At 39.5% G+C, this 22,536-nt stretch overlaps 1 protein-coding gene and 1 long non-coding RNA gene across 4 annotated transcripts in view; one reads left to right on the top strand and one right to left on the bottom strand.

Annotated features, from left to right (window-relative positions):
• The window catches only part of LOC131200536 (uncharacterized), a 34,778-nt gene that overhangs the window by 8,113 nt on the left and 4,129 nt on the right, over positions 1-22,536 (top strand). Inside the window, exons 2-3 of one of the 2 annotated variants that reach the window (XR_009155649.1) lie at positions 12,745-12,833; positions 13,465-13,539. This is a non-coding gene — a long non-coding RNA (uncharacterized LOC131200536). Of the gene's footprint in view, positions 1-12,744; positions 13,540-22,536 lie in introns of both variants that reach the window. The other variant, XR_009155648.1, reaches the window with a different exon arrangement.
• Positions 20,775-22,536, bottom strand: part of CHST15 (carbohydrate sulfotransferase 15) — a 71,646-nt gene continuing 69,884 nt past the window's right edge. For both annotated transcript variants that reach the window (XM_058187414.1, XM_058187413.1), the window contains one exon: positions 20,775-21,449. In XM_058187414.1, the coding sequence (XP_058043397.1) occupies positions 21,259-21,449 (191 nt within the window). In that variant the 3' untranslated portion in view covers positions 20,775-21,258. The remainder of the gene's footprint in view (positions 21,450-22,536) is intronic.

The following is a 22,536-nucleotide window of genomic DNA, read 5'->3' as shown; positions in this document are numbered from 1 at the left end:
ACGGGATATAGGTCTTGGGCGGTAGATAAACAAACCGCCATGAGTCAGTCAGAGCTCCAACCCCTCATCTCCAATCCCGAGGGTGGTCTATGGGCTGGGGAGAAGGATATAGTCCTACAATAGTCAAGCTAGGATTGTCCAGGACCATCCTCAATTCCCCTAACTGGGGACCAAAGGTCTTCAGAAGATCCCCTTGCAGCCAGCCCATGGGCATCCTCGAAGATGGTAAAAAGGTGCCTACATGGCCCGTGATCGTCCTTCAGGTTGACAAAGAGGCCGAAACACGCGCCTAATGGGCCAAGCTGCTCCACCAACGAGGCATCTCTCCAAAGTCCGGGGCAAAGAACTCAAAAGCCCCCATAGACGGTCCATAGACGTCCTCTAGATGGTAGCGAGGGCGTCCCCTAGACCCGTGGACAACCTTCAAGATGGCAAAGAAGGCGACCATCGGGCCTCTTCGTGGCCGCTAAGCCAGGCCGCCAGCTGGAATAGGCCACTCACCCGCCGGGTTTGCTGGGTCATGCCACAGTTCGCCGGACCCAGTCAACCACCAACAGGCTAGGCCATGGCCAAGCCGGTCCAACCAGGCCGCCGACACCGCCGACACCGACACCGACACTATCGCTGCCGGGGGGAAAGAGCCTCCAGGCCAGGCCGCCGCCGCCACCGAAGAACTCGGCCGCCGCCGCCACTGCGGGAAAAGCCCCCCGCCGCCACCGAAGAACTCGGTCGCCGCCGCCACTGCTGGAAAAGGCCAGGCTGCCCACACCACCGGCACCGCAGACGGGGGAGACAAAGGGGAGAAGGCTCTAGGCCCCTCCCGAAGCAGGGCCAAGCCAGGCCGCCGACCACCGCCGCCGCCATCAAGAACTCGGCCGCCGCCATCAAGAACTCGGCCGCCGCCGCCGCCGCCGCCACTGCTGGAAAAGGCCGGGCCGCCGCCGCCATCAAGAACTCGGCCGCCGCCGCCACTGCTGGAAAAGGCCGGGCCGCCGCCGCCACTGCTGGAAAAGGCCGGGCCGCCGCCGCCGCCGCCATCGTCGGCCACACCGCCGGAGGGAGAGCGCCCGACTCCTCCTAAGGGAACCCGGAGACGCCCGCCTCACCCGCCCATCCTCCGACTCACCGCAGTCTCTTCTACCCGGGCGGGGGTCCAAGCTGTCAAAAGACCCCCACCCCTACCCTGGGCCTCGGCTGATGGAATGCACGGAAACCCGGTGGGCACATTTCGACCAGGGGCACGCCCCCTTCAGTGCCCAACCAGGTCTCCGTAACGCCTATAAGATCCGCAGCGCCACCCTGGATAAGATCGTGTATTAGGGGGGCCTTATTGGCCACGGACCGTGCGTTGCATAACATAAGACGAAGGCCCAGGCTCTGAGGGTCTTGACCATCCGGGGAACGGGAAAAGTCAGAGGGATCGGGGCACGCGATCGCTTGCAGACATCGAACGCGTGACCCCCTAGACCGATACGATCCCCCCCTTCCGCCATATCTGCCCCTCCCACTTACCATGCAAATGGAACCACCCTCACGGAAAGGAACACATTCCCCCCCCATAACCTCCGAACCCACTAAATAATCGCCACGAGCACGCGCAGGGACTGGTTTCCCTCCCGACGGGCTACCCCCAATACCCGCCCTAACCCTCCCACCCAACACTACCTCCTCCAACCCAAACCCGTCAGTTCCCGCCTCCCTTAAAATTCCCTTAAAATTCCCTTAAAACCCGATTAAAATAATTAATTAAAATCCCTGAGTCTCCTATTTTGGCATGCCATCTCTCGGGGTTCCAAAACCCGTCCTCAAGATGGGCCTCGATAATGTGGGGGCCAGACCCATGAGAGAGGGAATCTCGCAGGGCAAGAAGGTCAGCCGCTGTAAATGTCCGCATGATAAAAGTCCGCAAACAGACCCATCCTGGACCTGTCAAGATGGAAATTGACACACCAGTAATTCGGAGTGGAAGACAGATGGGATATAGGTCTTGGGCGGTAGATAAACAAACCGCCATGAGTCAGTCAGAGCTCCAACCCCTCATCTCCAATCCCGAGGGGTGGTCTATGGGCGCGGGGGGGGGAGAAGGATATAGTCCTACAATAGTCAAGCTAGGATTGTCCAGGACCATCCTCAATTCCCCTAACTGGGGACCAAAGGTCTTCAGAAGATCCCCTTGCAGCCAGCCCATGGGCATCCTCGAAGATGGTAAAAAGGTGCCTACATGGCCCGTGATCGTCCTTCAGGTTGACAAAGAGGCCGAAACACGCGCCTAATGGGCCAAGCTGCTCCACCAACGAGGCATCTCTCTCCAAAAGTCCGGGGGGGGGGGCAAAGAACTCAAAAAGCCCCCATAGACGGTCCATAGACGTCCTCTAGATGGTAGCGAGGGCGTCCCCTAGACCCGTGGACAACCTTCAAGATGGCAAAGAAGGCGACCATCGGGCCTCTTCGTGGCCGCTAAGCCAGGCCGCCAGCTGGAATAGGCCACTCACCCGCCGGGTTTGCTGGGTCATGCCACAGTTCGCCGGACCCAGTCAACCACCAACAGGCTAGGCCATGGCCAAGCCGGTCTAACCAGGCCGCCGCCACCGCCACCACCGACACCGACACCATCGCTGCCGGGGGGAAAGAGCCTCCAGGCCAGGCCGCCGCCGCCACCGAAGAACTCGGCCGCCGCCACTGCTGGAAAAGGCCGCCGCCATCAAGAACTCGCCGCCGCCACTGCTGGAAAAGGCCAGGCTGCCCACACCACCGGCACCGCAGACGGGGGAGACAAAGGGGAGAAGGCTCTAGGCCCCTCCCGAAGCAGGGCCAAGCCAGGCCGCCGACCACCGCCGCCGGAGAACCGCCGGCAAAAACCGGCCGCCACCGCCGCCGCCGCCGCTGGAAAAGCCGGGCCGCTGCCGCCCAGCCAGGCCGCTGCCGCCCGGCCTGGAGAAGGCCGGACCGCTGCCGCTGCTGGAAAAGGCCGGGCCGCCGCCGCTGCCGCCGCCATCGTCGGCCACACCGCCGGAGGGAGAGCGCTCCGGGACTCCTCCTAAGGGAACCCGGAGACGCCCCGCCTCAATTCGCCCATCCTCCGACTCACCGCAGTCTCTTCTACCCGGGCGGGGGGTCCAAGCTGTCAAAAAGACCCCCCCCACCCGGTCCGGCCCGAAATAGGCCCATCGCCGCATCAGCTGTTCAGCGGTGCGGCCGCCATCTTGGACATGCGCAGTTACATCAGTTTACAGTTTCATCAGAACTAAGTTGGCCGTCACTCCACAGTCGTATCAAAAATAACAACATGCCCTATTCCTCAAAATAATCCAATATCATTAGTTCATAAAAATTTCTCTTTCTTTCTCAGTTACTCCTCCCCCTGCACATAATTTTTGAACTTCTATGTCATTCTCTCTCAGCTCAACACACTTCACAGGCTTGTTGTAGTGAGGTAAATATGGAGAGGAAGGAGTGGTGGAATTCAATTTTTTTTTACTGCCGGTTCTGTGGGCGTGGCTTAGTGGGCATAGTGTGGCTTGGTGGGTGTGGCTTGATGGGCATAGCAGGGGTAGGATACTGCAAAATCCCCATTCCCTCCCCACTCCTGAGGGAAGGATATCGCAAAATCTCCATTCCCACCCCACTCTGGGGCCAGCCAGAGGTGGTATTTGCCAGTTCTTTGAACTACTCAAAATTTCCGCTACTGGTTCTCCAAGACCTGTCAGAACATGCTGAATAGCAATCCTGAGATGAAGGAGTACTAGTTATATTCACCACTTTGAGTATTTATAAAATAATAATAAAGGTGGGATAAAAATAAGAATTAAAAAATATCATAAATAATTGTTAGCAAAATGGCCACACTAGTACATCGAGCAGAAAACGGCTTGTAGTTATAAAAGATTATTTATGCTTTCTGTTACTGTACAAAATCTGACCCTATCAAGTAAAATCATCCATGGATCCTGGATTTCTTGGGGGGAGTTATAACAAAAACATTACAAGGAAAAGCTTTCTCTGAGGATTTGATGCCTACTCCTTATGTAATTGCTACTTGACAAAGACTTAAATTTGATTTTCCAAGCTTCTAGAAAATCTTAATTAAGCAATATCATTTCTGCTTTTCATCCGATTTTAACATGGCAGGGTATAGTTCCGTGAAAATGATTTATATAGCTTTCTGTATTACTGTTGGAATTGTGTTTATATTTTATTTTGTAACCCTTGATCGCAGAAAAAAGAGGCAGTTCAAAGTTAAAAAAAAAAAAAAGAGCACGCCAGGAATTTTTTAAAAAAATAGATTGGCAGAAAGGGCTTGATATTTATAGTTTGTTAAAGTACAGAAGCTTTCTGGCTTTGACAGCTTTGCTTCATAAACTCTAAGAAGTACAACACTATCAGGCAATTTCTTCTTAAAAATTTCCAGTGTTGGAGTATTCACAACTTCTATAGGCAAGTTGTTCCACTGGTTAATTGTTCGAACTGTCAGGAAATTCTCCTTAGTTCTAGATTGCTTCTCTCCTTGATTAGTTTCCATCCATTGTTTTCAGATGCTTTGGAGAATCACTTGACTGCCTCTTCTTTGTGGCAATTCCTGAGATACTGGAATACTATCAGTGGTGGGTTTCAAATTTTTTAACAACCAGTTCTGTGGGTGTCGCTTATTTGGTGGTGTGGCTTGGTAGTCATGTGACCAGGTGGGCATGGTTAGCTGGTCATGTGATCAGGTGGGTGTGACTACTTAGCAAGCTGAAAAAAATCATTTTTTACTAGTCCTCGCACTTTTCACTGGTCCTCATACTTATGACCATCCTGACATTTATGCCCTTTCCAGCATTCTTTTTTTTGCCAATTTTTTTTTATTTTTTTACAAGGGTAATAAAAAAAATCATTGTGAACAAATTATTGGTCAGGTACATCTTTAAACATACTAAGTTTCACCTAAATTATAATCTAATACAATGTATTTTCCTTCTTCTTCTTTAAATTCAATTATTTATTTGCACACAATCTGATTATAGAAATAAATCAAATTCAACCCATTCAGGAGACTATTTAAATGAAGTCTAGTCCCCGTGCTTAATTCTCTTCAACATCATTAATAAATTCTATTTACATTTTATAATTTCACCACTCTCAGCTTTATATCTACTTTACTAATCAGAGGTTATCCTATCTAAAATCTCTTTCTTAAAACTGCCCAGAGATCACATAGACAATTCCATTCTTCCCTCATCTTCCTCTGCCTCTAAATCAATAACATATATTTAAAGTTTTCCATTTAATCCATTTTAATATTAAGTAAAACATTTAACATTTGCAAGGGTAGTCACTAATTCTTTCCCCCCATTATTCTCCCAAAATATTAACTGTTTCCTTAGAAGTCAACACAGTTCTGGGCTGCATAAACAGAGGGATAAAATCAAGATCACATGAAATTTAATGCCACTTTATAATGCCTTGGTAAGGAAAGAGTACAGAGAAAAGCAACAAAGATGATTAGGGGACTGGAGGCTAAAACATATGAAGAACGGTTCAGGAACTCGGTATGTCTAGTTTAATAAAAAGAAGGACTAGGGGAGACATGAAGTGGTGTTCCAATATCTCAGGGGTTGCCACAAAGAAGAGGGAGTCAGGCTGTTCTCCAAAGCACCTCAGGGTAGAACAAGAAGCAATGGGTGGAAACTGATCAAGGAAAGAAGCAACTTAGAACTAAGGAGAAATTTCCTGACAGTTAGAACAATTAATAAGTGGAACGACTTGCCTGCAGAAGTTGTGAATGCTCCAACACTGGAAATTTTTAAGAAAATGTTGGATAACCATCTGTCTGAGATGGTGTAGGGTTTCCTGCCTGGGCAGGGGGTTGGACTAGAAGGCCTCCAAGGTCCCTTCCAACTCTGTTGTTGTTATTATTATTATTAAGTTTTATCAAATCCTTTCATTACCTTACTTATTTGCAAAAACAAAAAAAAGAAAATTTCTTCCTCAGTATAACACTCATTTCCCTATTATTTCAATTTATTCTAATATTTTTCCCTCCATTTCCCAAAACTTCAATTATTTTTATCATAGTTATCACTCATATTTTAATATAAATATTAACATTTTCTAAAATGAATCTCTTAACATAACTCTAAAAGCAGCCATTAGTTCCTTTCAAAAAAAAGTTGTGCGTCTACATCAGCAGCGCCTTCTCCGTGGGAATAGTCTACTATTCCATTCTTACTTTCCTTCTTTGCCTCTGAATTCTTCTTAAATAAGAATCTCCGCTTAAATCAATAATTCAAAGACACCATCTAGAAATCCCTTCTAAAACTGTTGTGTAGTCCCAACGACACCAATCCTCATGGGAATAGTCACAAGAAAGCTATTCAACTCTTGCTATTTTCCTCTGCCTCTAATTATAAAGGCAGCCATAAGTTCCTTCCAGGAAAATGTTGTGTGCCCACACCCACAGAACTTTCTCCATGGGGAATAGTCTGCTATTCCATTCTTACAACTTTCTTTGCCTCTGGATTCTTGTTTAAATAGGGAATTCAATTTCCATAATTCAAAGACATGCCATCTGAAACTCTCTTCTAAAACTGTTGTATAGTCCCAGCAACCAATCCTGCAGCTGTCTTTCTCTGCCTCTAGATGTCTTTTGAAACAGTTACTGATCACAGATGATAAGTAGCCATTTTGGTGACAAAAATCCTTTGTTCTCAAGTGCTTTGGTACGTGGAGGTCAATTTTCCAGGATTTTCCCTTAATTATATTTATATCTTCCAGATTCTTATGTCCTATTGATATCTTTAATATTCCATAAATTTAAAGCAGAGGGATTTGAGATATTCACATACAAAACAATTCAATAGCTTCTTTTACTTTTTTCTCCTATTTCTTTAATTTCCAATATAATCCATTAAAACTTCCAAGAATCTCCAAACCATTATTTAGTTGGAAAAAGTTTATTTTTCTTTTCTTTATTTTAAATGGGGCTCTACTTCCATTCCAAGCCCTATCTTCTCTCTTTCACTTCCCAAATGTGTATTCTCCAAATTGACTTTCACTTTCACTTGTTATTCAATTAGCCACCAATCTACAAATTCTCCCCAAGGCTTGTGGCTCTTTTGAATTCTTATTGTTCCTTCATGAGATCATCACTCACCCGACTTCAACAATTTGTTTCTTGATGGTTCTTCCTCCTGCCCACTCTTGTAGCCGCCGCGGCTTTGGTGCAGCTGCCATGATGGACTATAGCGCTGCATTCCTCCCTGCTGGGTTGGGGGGGGAAATCCAGAGCTATGGGGAGTTTGCCAATTCCCCATTTGCTCTGGCGGCTCCCCCACTCTTTGCTGCCCCTTCGAGGCAGCTATGGTCCCATCTGAAGTTCGGACAGACCCCCTGGGCGGGGGGATATAGGCACAAACCCTGGAGACATCGGGGTTTGTGATCGCCCGCAACACTGGCCACGCCTCTCCCTTTCCAGCATTCTTAACAACCATGTCCCTCATTTCACAACTGCTTCTCTTCACCACAGTGACAAGATAGGGCACAAAACGTAAAATGTGAGGACAGTTATAAGTGTGAGAGGACTGGTTAAAAATAACTTTTTCAGCCCCCTATCTAGTCCCTATGCACCTAGGGACTACCCATAGGGCTGAAAAAGGTGATTTCTGACAGATCCTCACACTTATGACCGGTCCGCACACTTATGACTGGTCATCATTTATGCCCATTGCAGCATTCTTAACAACCATGTCACTCATTTCACAACTGCAGTGCTTCATGTGACTGGGTGGGCGTAGCCAGGTGGTCATGTGACATCGCTTCTTTGCCCTAATGACAGTTTGTTGCAATGGTCGTAAGTGTGAAAAACGATCACAAGTCACTTTTTTCACCTTTCTTGGCAAATGTTCAGAAGTCACAAAAATAAATGCAAGACGTAGACAAAGCAGAAGACAAAGCTACCAACGTTGTTTTCTGGCAAAGCCCAAACTCCATTACTGGTCTGTTTTAAGCCTTATGAGAAGGACCAGTCATCTCTTGGCCCTACTCCCGAGTTGTCCTTTTTGCTTCAGCTGCTCTTGCCTTTTGGCAGCTCTTCTCATGAATGCAACAGGCTCCTCCTGTTCCTCTGCCTCACTACTATCAGTCTCTGGAGGCACTGGAGTCTGCACCTCATTCCCCTGGCCTCACCTCAGCCTCATCACTGTCCAACTCCGTTGCCAGCTCCGCAGGCTGCTGGCCAACCACAACATTTCTCTATCTTCCTCTGATATGTTGGGCAGATTCCTCTCTTGTAGATACTTTTTAATATTTTCTTCTGAGATAGTCTCTTGACTGTATAACATTTGGAAGTAGTTATGAATAATATTTTTTCCTCTATCTTATGATGTAAATTCCCTTCTTCATCCTGTAGGTGCTATATCAACTTTTTGGTTTTTTCCTTTTTCAATTTATGGGCCAGCCATCTTCCCAGTTTATTCACTTTTTTGAAATAATTTTGTTTAGTTATTTTTATATTCTGTATCATTGCTTCTTGTTGTATTAAGTTAAATTTATGTTTCGTTAAGTCTTTTTCTTCCTTAATTCTATCATTCAGTGGCTCTTTCTGCAGGTTGATTTCCAATTTTTTGAGTTTCTCCTGTAGTAGCATTTGTTGTTTCCTTTTCTCCTTATTTCTCCTCACCACATAGGTTCTGTAATGTTGTTTGTTCCTTCCTGTTCTCCTTGAAAAAAATATTCAATTCCTTTTCCATTGTTTGTACATAGGACTTTTCTTTTACTATTCTCTGGTTTAGGGTCCATCTAGTTTTTTTCCTCCGGCCTTTCCATTTTACTATTACTATTAGCAGAGAAGAAGTAGAAAACAAAAGCCAGGAGAAACAGACATCAGAGGAAAAAATCGTGGAACAAGACTTGGGAGACCAGAGGGAAATAGAACAACAGGAAACAGAGGGAGCTAGAACAAGAGCACAAACAGAGACAAGAATAAGGAAAGGACCAAAACTTACATATAAATAGCAGGATGGAAGATGAAATAAGGATGCTATATTTAAATATCAATGGCATCAATTTACCTGCTAAACAAAAACAAACATTAACAAGACTTCAAAGGGATATTTTCTGTTTTCAGGAGGTCCACATTAAAGAAAAACACAGTGACTTTTAAAATGCCCCAAATTAGGAAAACTGCATTTGGCATTGGCACAGAAAAAAAAAAGACGGATTGCAGTATATATAAAAGATTGGTTAAATTCGAGAAAAATATTCAGTGATGAAGAAGGTAGAATCTTGATGATGGAAATAACAACAAATCAAAAACAAATTCTTCTAGTGACAATCTATGCACCAAATACAAAACAATTTTTTTTTTACAACAAACTATTGAGAAAAATAACGGAATTAGACTGTGAAAATGTCTGTATAATTGGCAACTTCAATGTGGTGGTAAGACAATAAAAGTGATTATAGGAGTACAAAGAAAAACAAACAGAAAAGACAACAATTACAGAGTACATTTTTTGAAATGGTTCAAGAATTAAATTTAAGAGATGCCTGGAGGCAATTAAATCCCGGGATCAAACAATATACTTTCTTTTCTCTCCTCCATAGTTCATGGTCTCGGATACATATGGCATGGATGAATCCAGAACTGATTAATAATCTAGAGGATATAGAGATCTCGCCAAATTCCTGGGCAGACCACAACCCAGTTATAATGTGAAAACTTTAACGCAGTATCTCAGCTCACAACACAGTTAGCCCTAAACCTAAGAATGCAAATTCTCTTCCAAACAGAAGCAAATATTACACAGATATCTTCTGTCACAGAAGATTTCAAATTAACCTCTTCCCTGCCATTCCTTAAATGTATTGACTAGAACTTGTAGTGGTGGCTGCAGTACAAGCAACCCTACACTGTATATAGCTTTTCCATCTTTAGAGTGTATAGCTTTTTTCACCCCTTAAAACCCAGAAATATACCACTTCTAAAAATTAAAATGCAGAATTAAGTAATCTTTGAATCAGTTATACTTGTTTGTACCTATTTTATATCAAAACCAGGTCCACTAGATACATTTTCTTCTACTCTTGTTTTCCATAGAATATTCCATTTGGTATCTGCAGTAAATCTATCACCTTGAAGTAAGAAAAAGAAAAGGGCCAGCAGTATATAAGGGCTGTATGGCAGTACTGATCCATTAGATCCTTTGATTAGTTGTTCAGCACCTGTTTTTTTTTTTTTTTTTTTTAGTTAGCAATGTCGGGCCCAAAAAACAATAAGGACACCTAGTGACTCTTCTAAGCAGATTTCATTATTGCTCCATGTCTATAGACAGAATCTTGCCAAGCTAAAATAGTCTGCTATCTACATAAGTTTTTACTCAAGAACTATTGGCGAGGGACTGTCTTCATCCTCTTTCTGTCACACAAACTATATGAATTGTGTGTTGTCTCATTGTCTCAGGAATGCACCCCCTGAGAATCTGGCCACTACACTCTATCACAAGTTGGAACTTGTTGAGAGAAAATGTTATTTTTGATTATTTATTATATTTTTGTTTATATTTTATTCTGCATTTATTACTATATAGATAATTCAAGGCAGTAGACTTAATATTCTTTCATCTCTTCTATGTTCAATAGATATAACAGCCCTGTGAAGTGGCGCTGAGTCAAGAGAGTGATTACTCCTAAGTCATCCAGTCTACTTTCATACCTAAGACAAGACTAGAATTCACAATTTCTAGGTTCTAGGCCAGCAATTTAACTAGTACACCAAACTTTGGTTGCTGTTGTTCATGAAATAGAAATGTACAGTCAGTACTTTTCAGTGTCCTTTAAGCAGGATATTTAATTAATTGAATTTTGACTGCTGAACAAGTTCTTTCAAATTGAAATTTACCAACTTCCAGGTTTATTTACTATTTTGGCATGACTACTATGCATAACTGGGTTAAAAGATGTAAAAATGATAAACTAGGGAAAAGATATGTGTGATCAAGAATGAAGTGGACAGTCTTACCTGTTGAATTTCAGACAAGAAAGATTGATGGTATGATTAAAGACAATTGGCAGATCACTCAAAGGTGACAAGCTTTGTATTTCACTGGAAATGTGGATCATTTTATTGATGTTCTTTAAAATTGGAAGGCTTGTGCAAGATGAATTTCTTACAAGCTGACAGCAAAAGTAAAAGAACAGAACAGAATAGAATAGAATAGAATTCTTTATTGGCCAAGTGTGATTGGACACACAAGGAATTTGTCTTTGGTACATATGCTCTCAGTTTACATAAAAAGAAAAGAAAAAAAAAATTCGTCAAGAATCACAAGACTTAGTGATAGTCATAGGTTACTAAATAAGCAATCAAATCATACTAGGAAACAAAACAATATAAATAATAGAGATACAAGCAACAAGGTTATAATCATAAGTGGGAGGAGATAGGAAGGATGAGAAGAATAATAGTATTACAGTAAATAGTTTGACAGTGTTTTGGGAATTAGTTGTTTAGCAGAGTGATGCATTTGGGGGAAAATTGTCTTTGTGTCTAGTTCTGGTGTGCTATAGCATCGTTTTGATGGTAGAAGTTGAAACAATTTATGTCCAGGATATGAGGGGTCTTTAGTATTTTAACAGCCCTCTTTTTGACTCATGCAGTATACAGATCCTCAATGGAAGGCAGGTTGATAGCAATTGGTTTTTCTGCAGTTCTAATTATCAGTTGAAGTCTGTGTCTGTCTTGTTTGGTTGCAGAGCCAAAACAGAAAGTTATAAAGGTGCAGATGACAGATTCAATAATTCCTCTGTAGAACTGAATCAGCAGCTCCTTCGACAGTTTGAGCTTTCTGAATTGGCACAGAAAGAAAATTCTTTGTTGTGCTTTTTGATGACATTTTTGATGTTAGGTGTCCTAACATCATTTTAAGTCTTGAGTTATGATAGAACCTTGAGAAATTGAAGTCTCTACTGTGTTGTCTAGTATTGTCAGAAGCAGTAGTATTGGAGGGTTTCTCCTAAAATCTATCACCGTTTCTACAGTTTTGAGTGTGTTTAGTTCAAGATTAGTCTGGTTGCAGCACAAGGCTAGTTGTTCAACCTTTGTCTGTATGCAGATTCATCGTTGTCTCGAATGAGACCAATCACTGTTGTATCATCTGCAAACTTCAATACTTTAACAGAGGGATCTTTTGAGACGCTGTCATTGGTATATAGAGAGAAGTGGAGAAAGAACACCGCGCGGGGGGGGAGGGGGCTGTGCTAATTGTACTGAAAGTTGCCAGCAATTGTCGCCATGCATCTAAGAAAATATAGGCTCATCATTTTGACCCATAAACAAATCATTGTTCCCTGAAATAGCAACAGCACTTAGACTTATATACCACTTCATGGTGCTTTATAGCCTCTCTAAGTGTTTTACAGAGTTAGCATATTGCCACCAACAATCTGGGTCCTCATTTTACCAACCTCAGAAGGATGGAAGGCTGAGTCAACCTTGAGCCATTGAGACTCAAACTACGAACTGCTGGTAGCTGGCAGTCAACAGAAGTAACCTGCAGTACTGCATTATCACAAAACTTCTTTTTTTGGCAGGAAACCCTGGTTACAGTTTTTGGGAATGCTTTTCACAGAGATTTACTTAAATCAACCCAGAACACTCAACACTTTGAAACAATGATTAAGCAGAGTTTAGAATCACAAAGAGAAATTTGACTGGACCTCAAGAAGCAATTATGAATTTTAATCTTTTTGTCTTTCCTCATGATTCAGAATTGGCACCATACAATTTCCCCTCTTCTCCAACATTGAAAGAATACTTTTGACTCCAATTAAGAAGTTGAAAGGATTGCCAGGACCAGGTGAAGAGACAAAATACAGAGATCTTATGGGATATGTTTAAGAAACTTGCCATCTTTGTAGTATTAACCATAGTATTTATATTTTTATGAATGATAAGGAAAAGATACATCCATTCTCCCCACTTCTCACCCTTCTTTAAAAATGTGCTTTGAGAAATTTCAGCTGCACTGTATATAAATATCTTGGTATCTATGAGAACCATCCTTTGTAGACTACAAGAAATCACATATTCATTTTATGGTAATATTCAGTACTCCTGGCACTTAAGTAAGACTAGTTTCTTTGGTCATTCTGCCTCTTTCATTCTTGTTCTGTCCTAACTCTCTCTTACTTTTTGTGTAGCAATATAAAATACAAGTTATTTAATGATAAATAGAAATAAAATGTTCAGATTTATGTAATTTAAAATGTTTGTTACAAAATGTATATGATATTCTTTCCGCCATACTGTTTCACGCTATATAGAAGCAGTATAAAATTTAAGGGGGAAATGCATGTTTTAGTGGTTTTTAGTGTTTTTATTATCAGAAATACATTTATTACAAAGAGCAACATTATCCATAGAAGACAGAAGATGGCAGCACAGCATAACCTTTTTGTCTCTCACTCTTGAATCTGATATTTTCAAAGGTTTGGCTGACTGCCCTGTTTGAGGACAAGGATCAGGGTAACATTAAACATATGTCCATGGACAATCTTCATGAGGTATCTAAAGAACATTACTTTCTAGTTTCTCACAAAGAGTTTAATGCCTTTTATATACAAAATGTCTTTAGCATACTAGGAAAATCTTATTAATTCTTGTCAACATGACAGATGCAAAGTTGAAGCAACTTCTTTGTTTAAATTAAGATTTTTAAGTTGAAGAAAGACATGCCCGAGTACTGGAATCATCAGGCAATAATGTCTTGTTTTCTTCCCAAATGCAAAAGTCTGTTTCTCTTGGAACAAGGATAGTGTAAATTTTCTTTCAACTATTATATAGGGCTTTGTTGAAACTGTGTTTCTTACTCTGTTTTTATGACTAAACAGAAATTAATGGATTATTTTTTTAATTAATCTTTTCTTAGTTACTTTGGACTTTTTATCCCCCTTGATTCCTATAATTGAAAGGAATGAGTGGAACTTAAAGGCAAGTTGTAATTATGTTGTATACTGAGAGAGTAATGCTTGATCTGGCAACAACTTGACAAAATAAATCATTTTAAGGCAAAGGGTCATTGCAAAATGGTTGCATTTGAGGAGATAATGTAGTTAGTAGTGGTTACTGCTGCCAAACTAGATTGCAAAGCCCTGGAGGTTTTCACCATCTCCTTAGCCTTGAGAATAACAGGGAGAAAATTCTTAGGGATATGGGAACAAGATAACCTTTGAATTAAAGAAGTCCATCATTTATAGAAATCAGATGATCTTTAGTCATTTTCTTCGTTTTTTCTCAATATTTTATTTACAAAGTTAAAATACAAACCCCCAAAGAAAGAGAAAAATACAAGAACAAAGCAAAACTGAACAAAGCAGACATAAAAATGTGCATTAAAAACATAGATTGTCTCTTCCTTCCCCAGATAAATACTGATAAATATATAATAGTTATATATAATAATAGTTTTCTCCCTTTGCAAAGCAGGCTGAGTTCATGAACTTTCACAACTCTGTTTACCCAATCAATCTGACATGGCATCTATCTACAATTTATGTAAAAAATAATTAACAGGTAAAGCCAGCAGCAAAGCTCTTTCTATTATTGCATTTAATTCATAGAATGTCCACAATGGCTTTTGATCTACCATAAATCACCTCAATCATTATCTCTGATCTGGATCAAATATCTTCAATTGATTCCTTAAAAGTTTTTACTGAGATCTTTACTAACAATTACATCTCATTCCTCGAAGTCATAAATCTTTGTAAATATCTCTGAAGCATTTGTTGTTCAAGGAATCTTTCTTCAAGTTAAATGCAGTTCATCTTGACAATTATTTTCTGTTTTTTTAATGTTATTCTAATTATTTTCTAATCTCCATCTATCTTCTTAATAGAAGTTCATCACACATTGGTTCTGTCATCTCTAAGACTTTTGAATTCAGGTGCTTTTCAACATTTTCCAATGAGTCAGAATTTCTCAAACCAGGCTCTGCCAGCAACAAATTAGATTCCAATCCATCCAACTGTAAGGACTAGTTTAGCTGCTGTTACTTGTATCTGAATGCCATTTTTGGATTGATTTAAAATAGTTGTCAATTTGTCAAACTTTTTATTTAGATTTTCAATTTGAACTTGTAAGTTTAAAACAACTGTTTTTCCCAAAGGCTTCCCAAAGGGCTTTAATATTACATTGATCTGGCTCTTGCCTTTTTTTTATCTCTCTTTTTATGGACATTATAAGGAAAAATGATGTATAATGTTCAAAATCCTTAAGTTATTGTTGTTTACATTTTTAATATAGTCCAAAACTCTCTTTGTAGCTGAACTACAATACATAAACAGTTCCTCTCAAGGACAGGAGAAGTATAGGTAACATAACAGAATGATTGCAGAAAAAATTGAGATAGTATTTCCCACAATAAAAAGTGGGTGCGGTGTAGCTCAGGCTGTAAGAAGCCTGTTATTAAAACACAGCTGCCTGCAATTACTGCAGGTTCTAGTCCCACCAGGTCCAAGGTTGACTCAGCCTTCCATCCTTTATAAGGTAGGTAAAATGAGGACCCAGATTGTTGGGGGGGGCCAATAAGTTGACTTTGTAAATATACAAATAGAATGAGACTATTGCCTTACACACTGTAAGCCGCCCTGAGTCTTCGGAGAAGGGCGGGATATAAATGTAAATAAATAAATAAAAAAAGTATCCATCAGAAGTTAAAAGACATAAGACCAGAGCTTTTAAGAATTAATAGAATACAAAATCTCTGCAGTAAGAATCCAATGTAAATGTACCTCAGATCAGATAACTTTCACTACCAGTCCTTTTGCCATTGATTTCCATATGGTGAAAGCGAAAGTGATTCACAAGTCCAAAATAAAGCAGTAAAAATAGGCAAAATATTTATTTTAATTTTTTAATTTTTTATTTTATTTTGTCACACAGTGTATATAAGCATAAGCATAAAATAATTATACAATATATAAGCATATATATAAGTATGAGTATGTAATAACTATATTAATTGGATATAACGAAAGGAAACAATAGGACAGGAACGGTAGGCACGCTTGTGCTCTTATGCACGCCCCTTACAGACCTCTTAGAAATGGGGTGAGGTCAATAGTAGACAATTTTTGGTTGAAGCTTTTGGGATTTGGGGAAGAGATCAAAATATTTGTATTAATATCCAGCAAGGGGTTAGAATAAACTGCATTCAACCAGTCAATTAACAGTTAAAGGTGAAAGTCAAAAGGAAAAAGTAAACTTCAAAATGTGCATTTACAATCAAGTGCCCTTATAAAAAACCCAAGTGAAAGGAAAAGATGGAGACCCAACCCTCCAGCTTCTCTTACTGAGAATCGTAACCATTGAGATTCTTCTTCCCAAGTAGATACAGAACAACTTAACTCATCCTTTCCAGAATACCGTTCCTCTATGGAACATGGGCTTTATCATTATTTCTGGGAATAAAATAAGCAGAATGTAGTTATTTAGTTAAGTAAAATGCATGTTTAAAAAAAGCATGTGTCACATGCCCAGTTTAGCAAAGGGGGGGAAGTCATGATATGTCATGACTCCCAATATAGAGGATTGTGCTGAGTGTGTGTTTGTACTCATGCATACATATGTTTAAGTATTCACATGTTTTCAGTTGCCTTTCTGTTGACATAGGTGGAATTTGTGAATATTTTGGCACTATGAATTATTGCAGGAAGACCTGGTACAACTGGGTATCTTTTTACTTTGATACATTCTCCATTGCACTGAGAACTAAATATGTATTCTGTAAAAAAAAGCTCAAGAAAAGATCTCTTTACTGTGTGTCATTTAAATGTACTAAAATACTACCAGATATGCTACACTGCCACCTTCGATTATTAAGCAGAGCAATTTTTTAATAAAATAACTTCCCCAAAGAATATCCCTTTTATTCCAAGCTACAACCAGTAACGTCTCTCTTTGGGGTTCCTGTGGAACGTCCCTCCTGTGTTTTTAAGAGCCCAGAAATCAGTGACCAAGTTTTATGTGATAATTTTTTTCCAGTTAGAACAATATGCTTAAGTTGTATTATCATGTGTAATTGGATTTGGTTTTATCAGTCTAATTATAATGCCAGTGTACTCATATTGGAAACAATATGCCTAGCAACCAATGGTGGGTTTCTACCGGTTCACCCTGATTCGGGCGAACCAGTAGTGGTGATGGCGGGAGGCTCCACCCACTCACCTGGATGTCATCATGGATGCTCTGAGTATGTGCAGAAGATTCTGCGCATGCACAGAAGCGCCACGCATGAGCAAAGCAAGCGCACACACGTGCATTCCTTGTTAAGAGTTTATCTGGGTTCACAACCAAGGTTGTGGACTGTTGAGCAGAGTACCCTACGCATGAAAACGACTGAGACTGGTTGTATACAATAACACTCACTTGCAGACAAACTGGGGTTTGATATTCCTTTACTTTTAGGGAAAAGGCAAAGTCATAGTCCAAAAACTATCCCGGTCATACACATATAAAGCCAGTCAGTCAGTCTTCTTACCAATGTAGACTTGTAAAATAAACAAGGTCTTCTTTCAGTTCAGCAAAACACAGTTCAATTCACAACAGTCAGTATCTTGAGGAATCAGTAACTAGCCATGATCAAGCAACAATTATAAAGCTCAAATATACAGTTGCAGCATGTCATCAGGTTACAATGCTGTAGCGTCTCTGTAGATTCCCCAACAAGCCATAATTTAATAGTCCTTTTATACATTGGTTACAGAGTTCAACCAATCAGGATGCTTGTATGATGCAGCACAGCCTTAAAGCAATATCATGCCTTTCTACAAACATACATAGTTAGTTTATATATTGCCTGGCCAACTAGTTAGGCAAATAACAATTTCCTGACACTCCTGATTCCAAACTGGTAGCAAAGGTAAAAATGGAACTACTACTGCTAGCAACTCATATTGCTACATGGAAAGCAGAACAACAACTTCCAAATTGATCAAAGGGGTGGGGGCATTTTTCACTACAGGTAATCCTCAAGTTACAAATGTTTGTTTAGTGACCATTCAAAGTTACAGTGGCACTGAAAAAAGTGACAAATGACCATTTTTTGCCCTTATGACTGTTGCAGCATCCCCATGATCATGTGATCAAAATTCAGATGCTTTACTTGTATTTATGACAGTTGCAGAGTCCCGGGGTCATGTGATCACCATTCTGACAATCAAAGCCAATGGGGAATCCAGATTCACTTAACAACCATGTTATCAACTTAAAACTTCAATGATTCACTTAACAACTGTGGCAAGTAAGGTCATAAAATGGGACAAAGCTCACTTAACAACAGTCTCACCCAGCAACAGAAATATTGGGCTCAATTGTGGTCGAAAGTCAAGGACTACCTGTACTGAAATCAGAAATCAGGCTTTGTTTCAATCTTTTGATTTCAGCATAGCAAAAACTCAAACAAAGAACATAACGAGAACTCAGAACTATGTACCTGATATAGTTAAAATGGTAGAGGATGGATAATTCTTATCAGCAAATCAAAAGGATAAGTTGACATATGTAAGAGACAGAAATACTGTTTACTCTCACATGCTAAAAAAAATAGAAGCAAGAAATTTTATACCAGCAGAACAGAAAGAAACAAAAATGAAGTGGATTTATGCTGCTATTACGGTACGCCACGTTCAGGATATTCCAATGACAGGTTTCCAGCTCATCAGCAAGAGGCTAAGTTTTCTTTATAATCTGTTCACTGAAATGGCAGTAAGATGTTTTTTCCTTGGAACTGCAGCCTTGATCAGGGTATTTGTAGCAGGCAATTAGCAGCAGAGCACAGAGTCTTCTTCAAATCAAAGTTCAAGCTAAAATGAAAATACAGAGCCTAACTGTATAAACTCCATAAATCAAATAGTGTAATCATCAGCCAGAGCTTCCAAGACCTACAAAAAACCAGGCTACAAATACCAAGGATAGGGTCGAACAGGCTGAGAAAAAAATGGCAATTGAAAAAAAGTGAAATGAACTTACTACGGGTAAGACAGATACAAAGGATAGCCTTGTTCCCCTCTCTATTCTAGTAATTTCATGGTCCACATTGTCCTTTAGGTTTATGCTGTTTTTCAGAGATTTGGTTTTTCCCCTAGATTTTCCCAGACTGGGCAATCTGTCAAGATTTTCATGTCTCATTTAAGTAACTGTACAGCAAGGCCCAGATCAGCTGCCTTCAGCTGATTTCTCTGTGTCATGAATCAAACAAGGAACTCTTTGCATCCCAGAATTGTTTATAGCAGAAAAATGTTCTAATCAGCTCCCATGAGATTCACCCCAAGCTGTCTATATTGTTACATATCTATTTGAACCACTAGACTTGAAAGTGGAAAAGATAACTAGAAGGGGTCAGAAAAGGGGAATAGAACAAAGGATACCAGAAGGAAAGAAAATCATGTTTAGCTGAGTAAAATACACTTGAAGAAGATAATTTGTATACTATTCTCCCTTGATTTAGTGGTTATGTGAAGATCAAGGAATAGTAAAACACCAAGATTATACTAGATGTTTTGTAAAAACTGAATAAATAAATAACTGCCACACAAACAGTGTTCTCTTGGATTGCAGGCCAGCTGAGACTCAATTTTCAATCCTTATTTTTCTTTTAAAGTTTTTCCTGTCACATCAACTTTGGTTCCATTCTGTTCAGGTTTTTGCTATTGGATAAAATGATGGACACAGGCCTAATGTCATTTCTTCTATTTATATTCTACTGGAATAAGAAAAATAAAAAGGTAATAAAACACATTAAAGATAATGTGATTCTTCACAACATTACAAACATATTGTGGGCCTCTTCCACATTCTACCTAATGGAGATATTACCCTAATATCAATATAAAGACATACTGAAGAGCTATCTTTTTAAATTACCAGAATGTTATTTTTTCCTTTTTTCTGTATTTTCATTACTATTATTGTGCTTACCTGTTGCAGGGGAAAAGAATTTCAAATACTTAAATTGATCAAAAGTCAATCAGGCAAAAGCTCCTCTTGGCCCAAACACAAAATTAATTTAGTCAATATTTCTTAACCAGGTAAAATTTGGCTTGCTACATTTAATTCTGTTTGTATTTTTAATTATTTTAGGTATTTCCTCAGAGTCAAAACTGAAGACTTTTCAAAGTAAACTCCCATTCTTTTCTGTAGGTTTTGGATTTGTACCATGTTGAACACAGAATGAAATAACATTTAAGTAAAACAACTGATAGACATAATTTTATCACTTCCCTCACACAAACATTCACATATTTTTATTCTATTTTACTTTAAATTGTTCTGTTCTGCTTCTAGTTTGATTTTGTATAAACTCACATCAAAACTATTTGATTTAATCATTGAAAGTAAACATTCTTTAGAAAATGACTTATGCTGCTAATAGTAATAAAGTTGTGCCTGGAGCCCATTTAAATAAAATGTTCCATTAAAGAAGTTGCTTCATTATATTTCAAGTTAACTACTTGAAATTAACTACTTCCGGTAGATTTCATGGGCTTAGTGTGGGTGCACAGTCTGCCTACTGAGGAATACTGTATTTATTTGGAGGGGAAAAAATTTATTCCTAGTATTTTACCTATGAAATGAGATGGTTGTCCTAGATACCATGGGGACATTATAATGAAGGCAATTTAGTTGTTACTGTTTTTATTGTTGTCCAATATTCTTTGGGGAGGAGTTCTTTAATTTTGGAGTCATCCTTATTTAAAGTAAATATTGTGTGTCAAAGAGTAAAAATCAAACCACAAGGTTAAAATTAATTAACTTTTAATGGTTAAAAAGCCATTTTAAACAGTTTCCAAATATTGCAAGATATACTTAAAAGTGGAAATGAATGTGCATTTTAGATATCTAGTGCTAATTTCTGTATTATAATACAGTTATTTTAAAACCAGAAGACTTAAGATTGCTTCAACCAAACTTATCTGTACACTATTCTTTTGTTGAGAAAAAATGGCAAAAATCATTATATTCCTCTTTGGAAATCCAGTTCATATTCCAGCATTCCTTAATAGGGAGTTCCCCCGCTGACCCAAGTTCTGGGGAGCATAGCCCTAACACACTTGAAGGGCTCCAGTGTGGAAAAGAATATTGTATAATTACAAGTGAGAGAAACATGAAAATGCAGATTTACTGACTTCACAATGGCAATTATTTACATCTGAAAAACAAAAATTTAAAAAATATATCTTTTTCTCTCCAAGCATTGCAATGGTGGCTCTGAAATGGTCAAATCAGGACTTTTTCCATAAAAAAGCTTCATCAGAAAGAACTTCAGCAAGTTTTTTGTTGAAAGGCTGATAGAAATCACACAGAATTTCTTTTGTGACAGGCAACATAGGACCTAGATTCCGATCCTCAGGTCTTCTAGTGTTTGATGCAGGACTTTTAGTAATTAGAGCTTCTTGTTTTTCGCTTAGAGTACCTATGATAAAAAAATATTTATATAATCATGTCTAATTTTGCTTATTCATTTTTTAAGTATTTTCCAAGTTATATAACATTCAATAAACAGGTAAACTTTTGAATGTTACACATGGTGGCTTAATGAGAAACAAAAAATGACATTTGCTTTTTTGTTTTGTTTGATGTAACACCCACATCTTTTCTCTTTAAATTATGAAAAAAGATTGTTGATGTTAAATATAGGCAGGCATAAGTGATACGGCAAAGGCTACACTCTAAAAAGGCTGAGGCCAAGGTAAAGAAATGAGCCAAGTTAAATGTAATTGAAATTACTTAAATGCAATTATGTAAGAGAAGGAATGGGAGTGGAGTTAAAAGAGGGATCAGCCTAGAACCCCTACATAGCCATAAGCAAACTCCCTTTAGATTCCATTGACTCTTATCTAACCCCAAGCAGATGTTAACCATTAATTGGAAAGATTCTTGTGCAGGGGCATGATCAGCAATAAATCAGTTTAATTGGACCTTTACATGTGAATCTGATCTTTTGCGCTTGGCATGTTAACATGTTTCTTTCAATCTGTAGCATTATACATTACAATTCAGTGGCTCAGGAGAATTATTGATGAATTCTGTCCTCAAAGACTTAGACTTTTTTAATACCACTTCACAGTGCTTTACAGCCCTCTCTAACAGGTTTACAGAGTCAGCATATTGCCCTCAACAATCTGGGTCCTCATTTTACCGACCTCAGAAGGATGGAAGACTCAACTGCTGGCAATTAGCTGGCAGTCAGCAGAATTAGCCTGCAATACTGCACCACCATGGCTCAAAGTGAATTATTATGAGCAAAACTCATATTGCTCCCATCCACAAAGGCTTAATTCACAGAAGACCATTTCTATTTAGACATTGCTGCTGTTTTATATACAATTCTCTTAAATCGACCTACAAATCCTTCTTTCAAAGAAAAATCTATTTGAAAGTTATTGGAAGTGGTTTATATTGAAATAAAAATTAGTGTACATATAAAATTCAAGGAAATTTAAAGACTAAGTTAAAGTAAAGCTGATAACGCTGCTCAGTTCAAAATAACAGTCAGAATG

The sequence above is a fragment of the Ahaetulla prasina genome, chromosome 6 (genome assembly GCF_028640845.1).
Source record: "Ahaetulla prasina isolate Xishuangbanna chromosome 6, ASM2864084v1, whole genome shotgun sequence".
NCBI lineage: Eukaryota > Metazoa > Chordata > Lepidosauria > Squamata > Colubridae > Ahaetulla > Ahaetulla prasina.
Note: the sequence above shows the minus strand (reverse complement) of the source record. Positions and strands in the feature narration are given on the sequence as shown.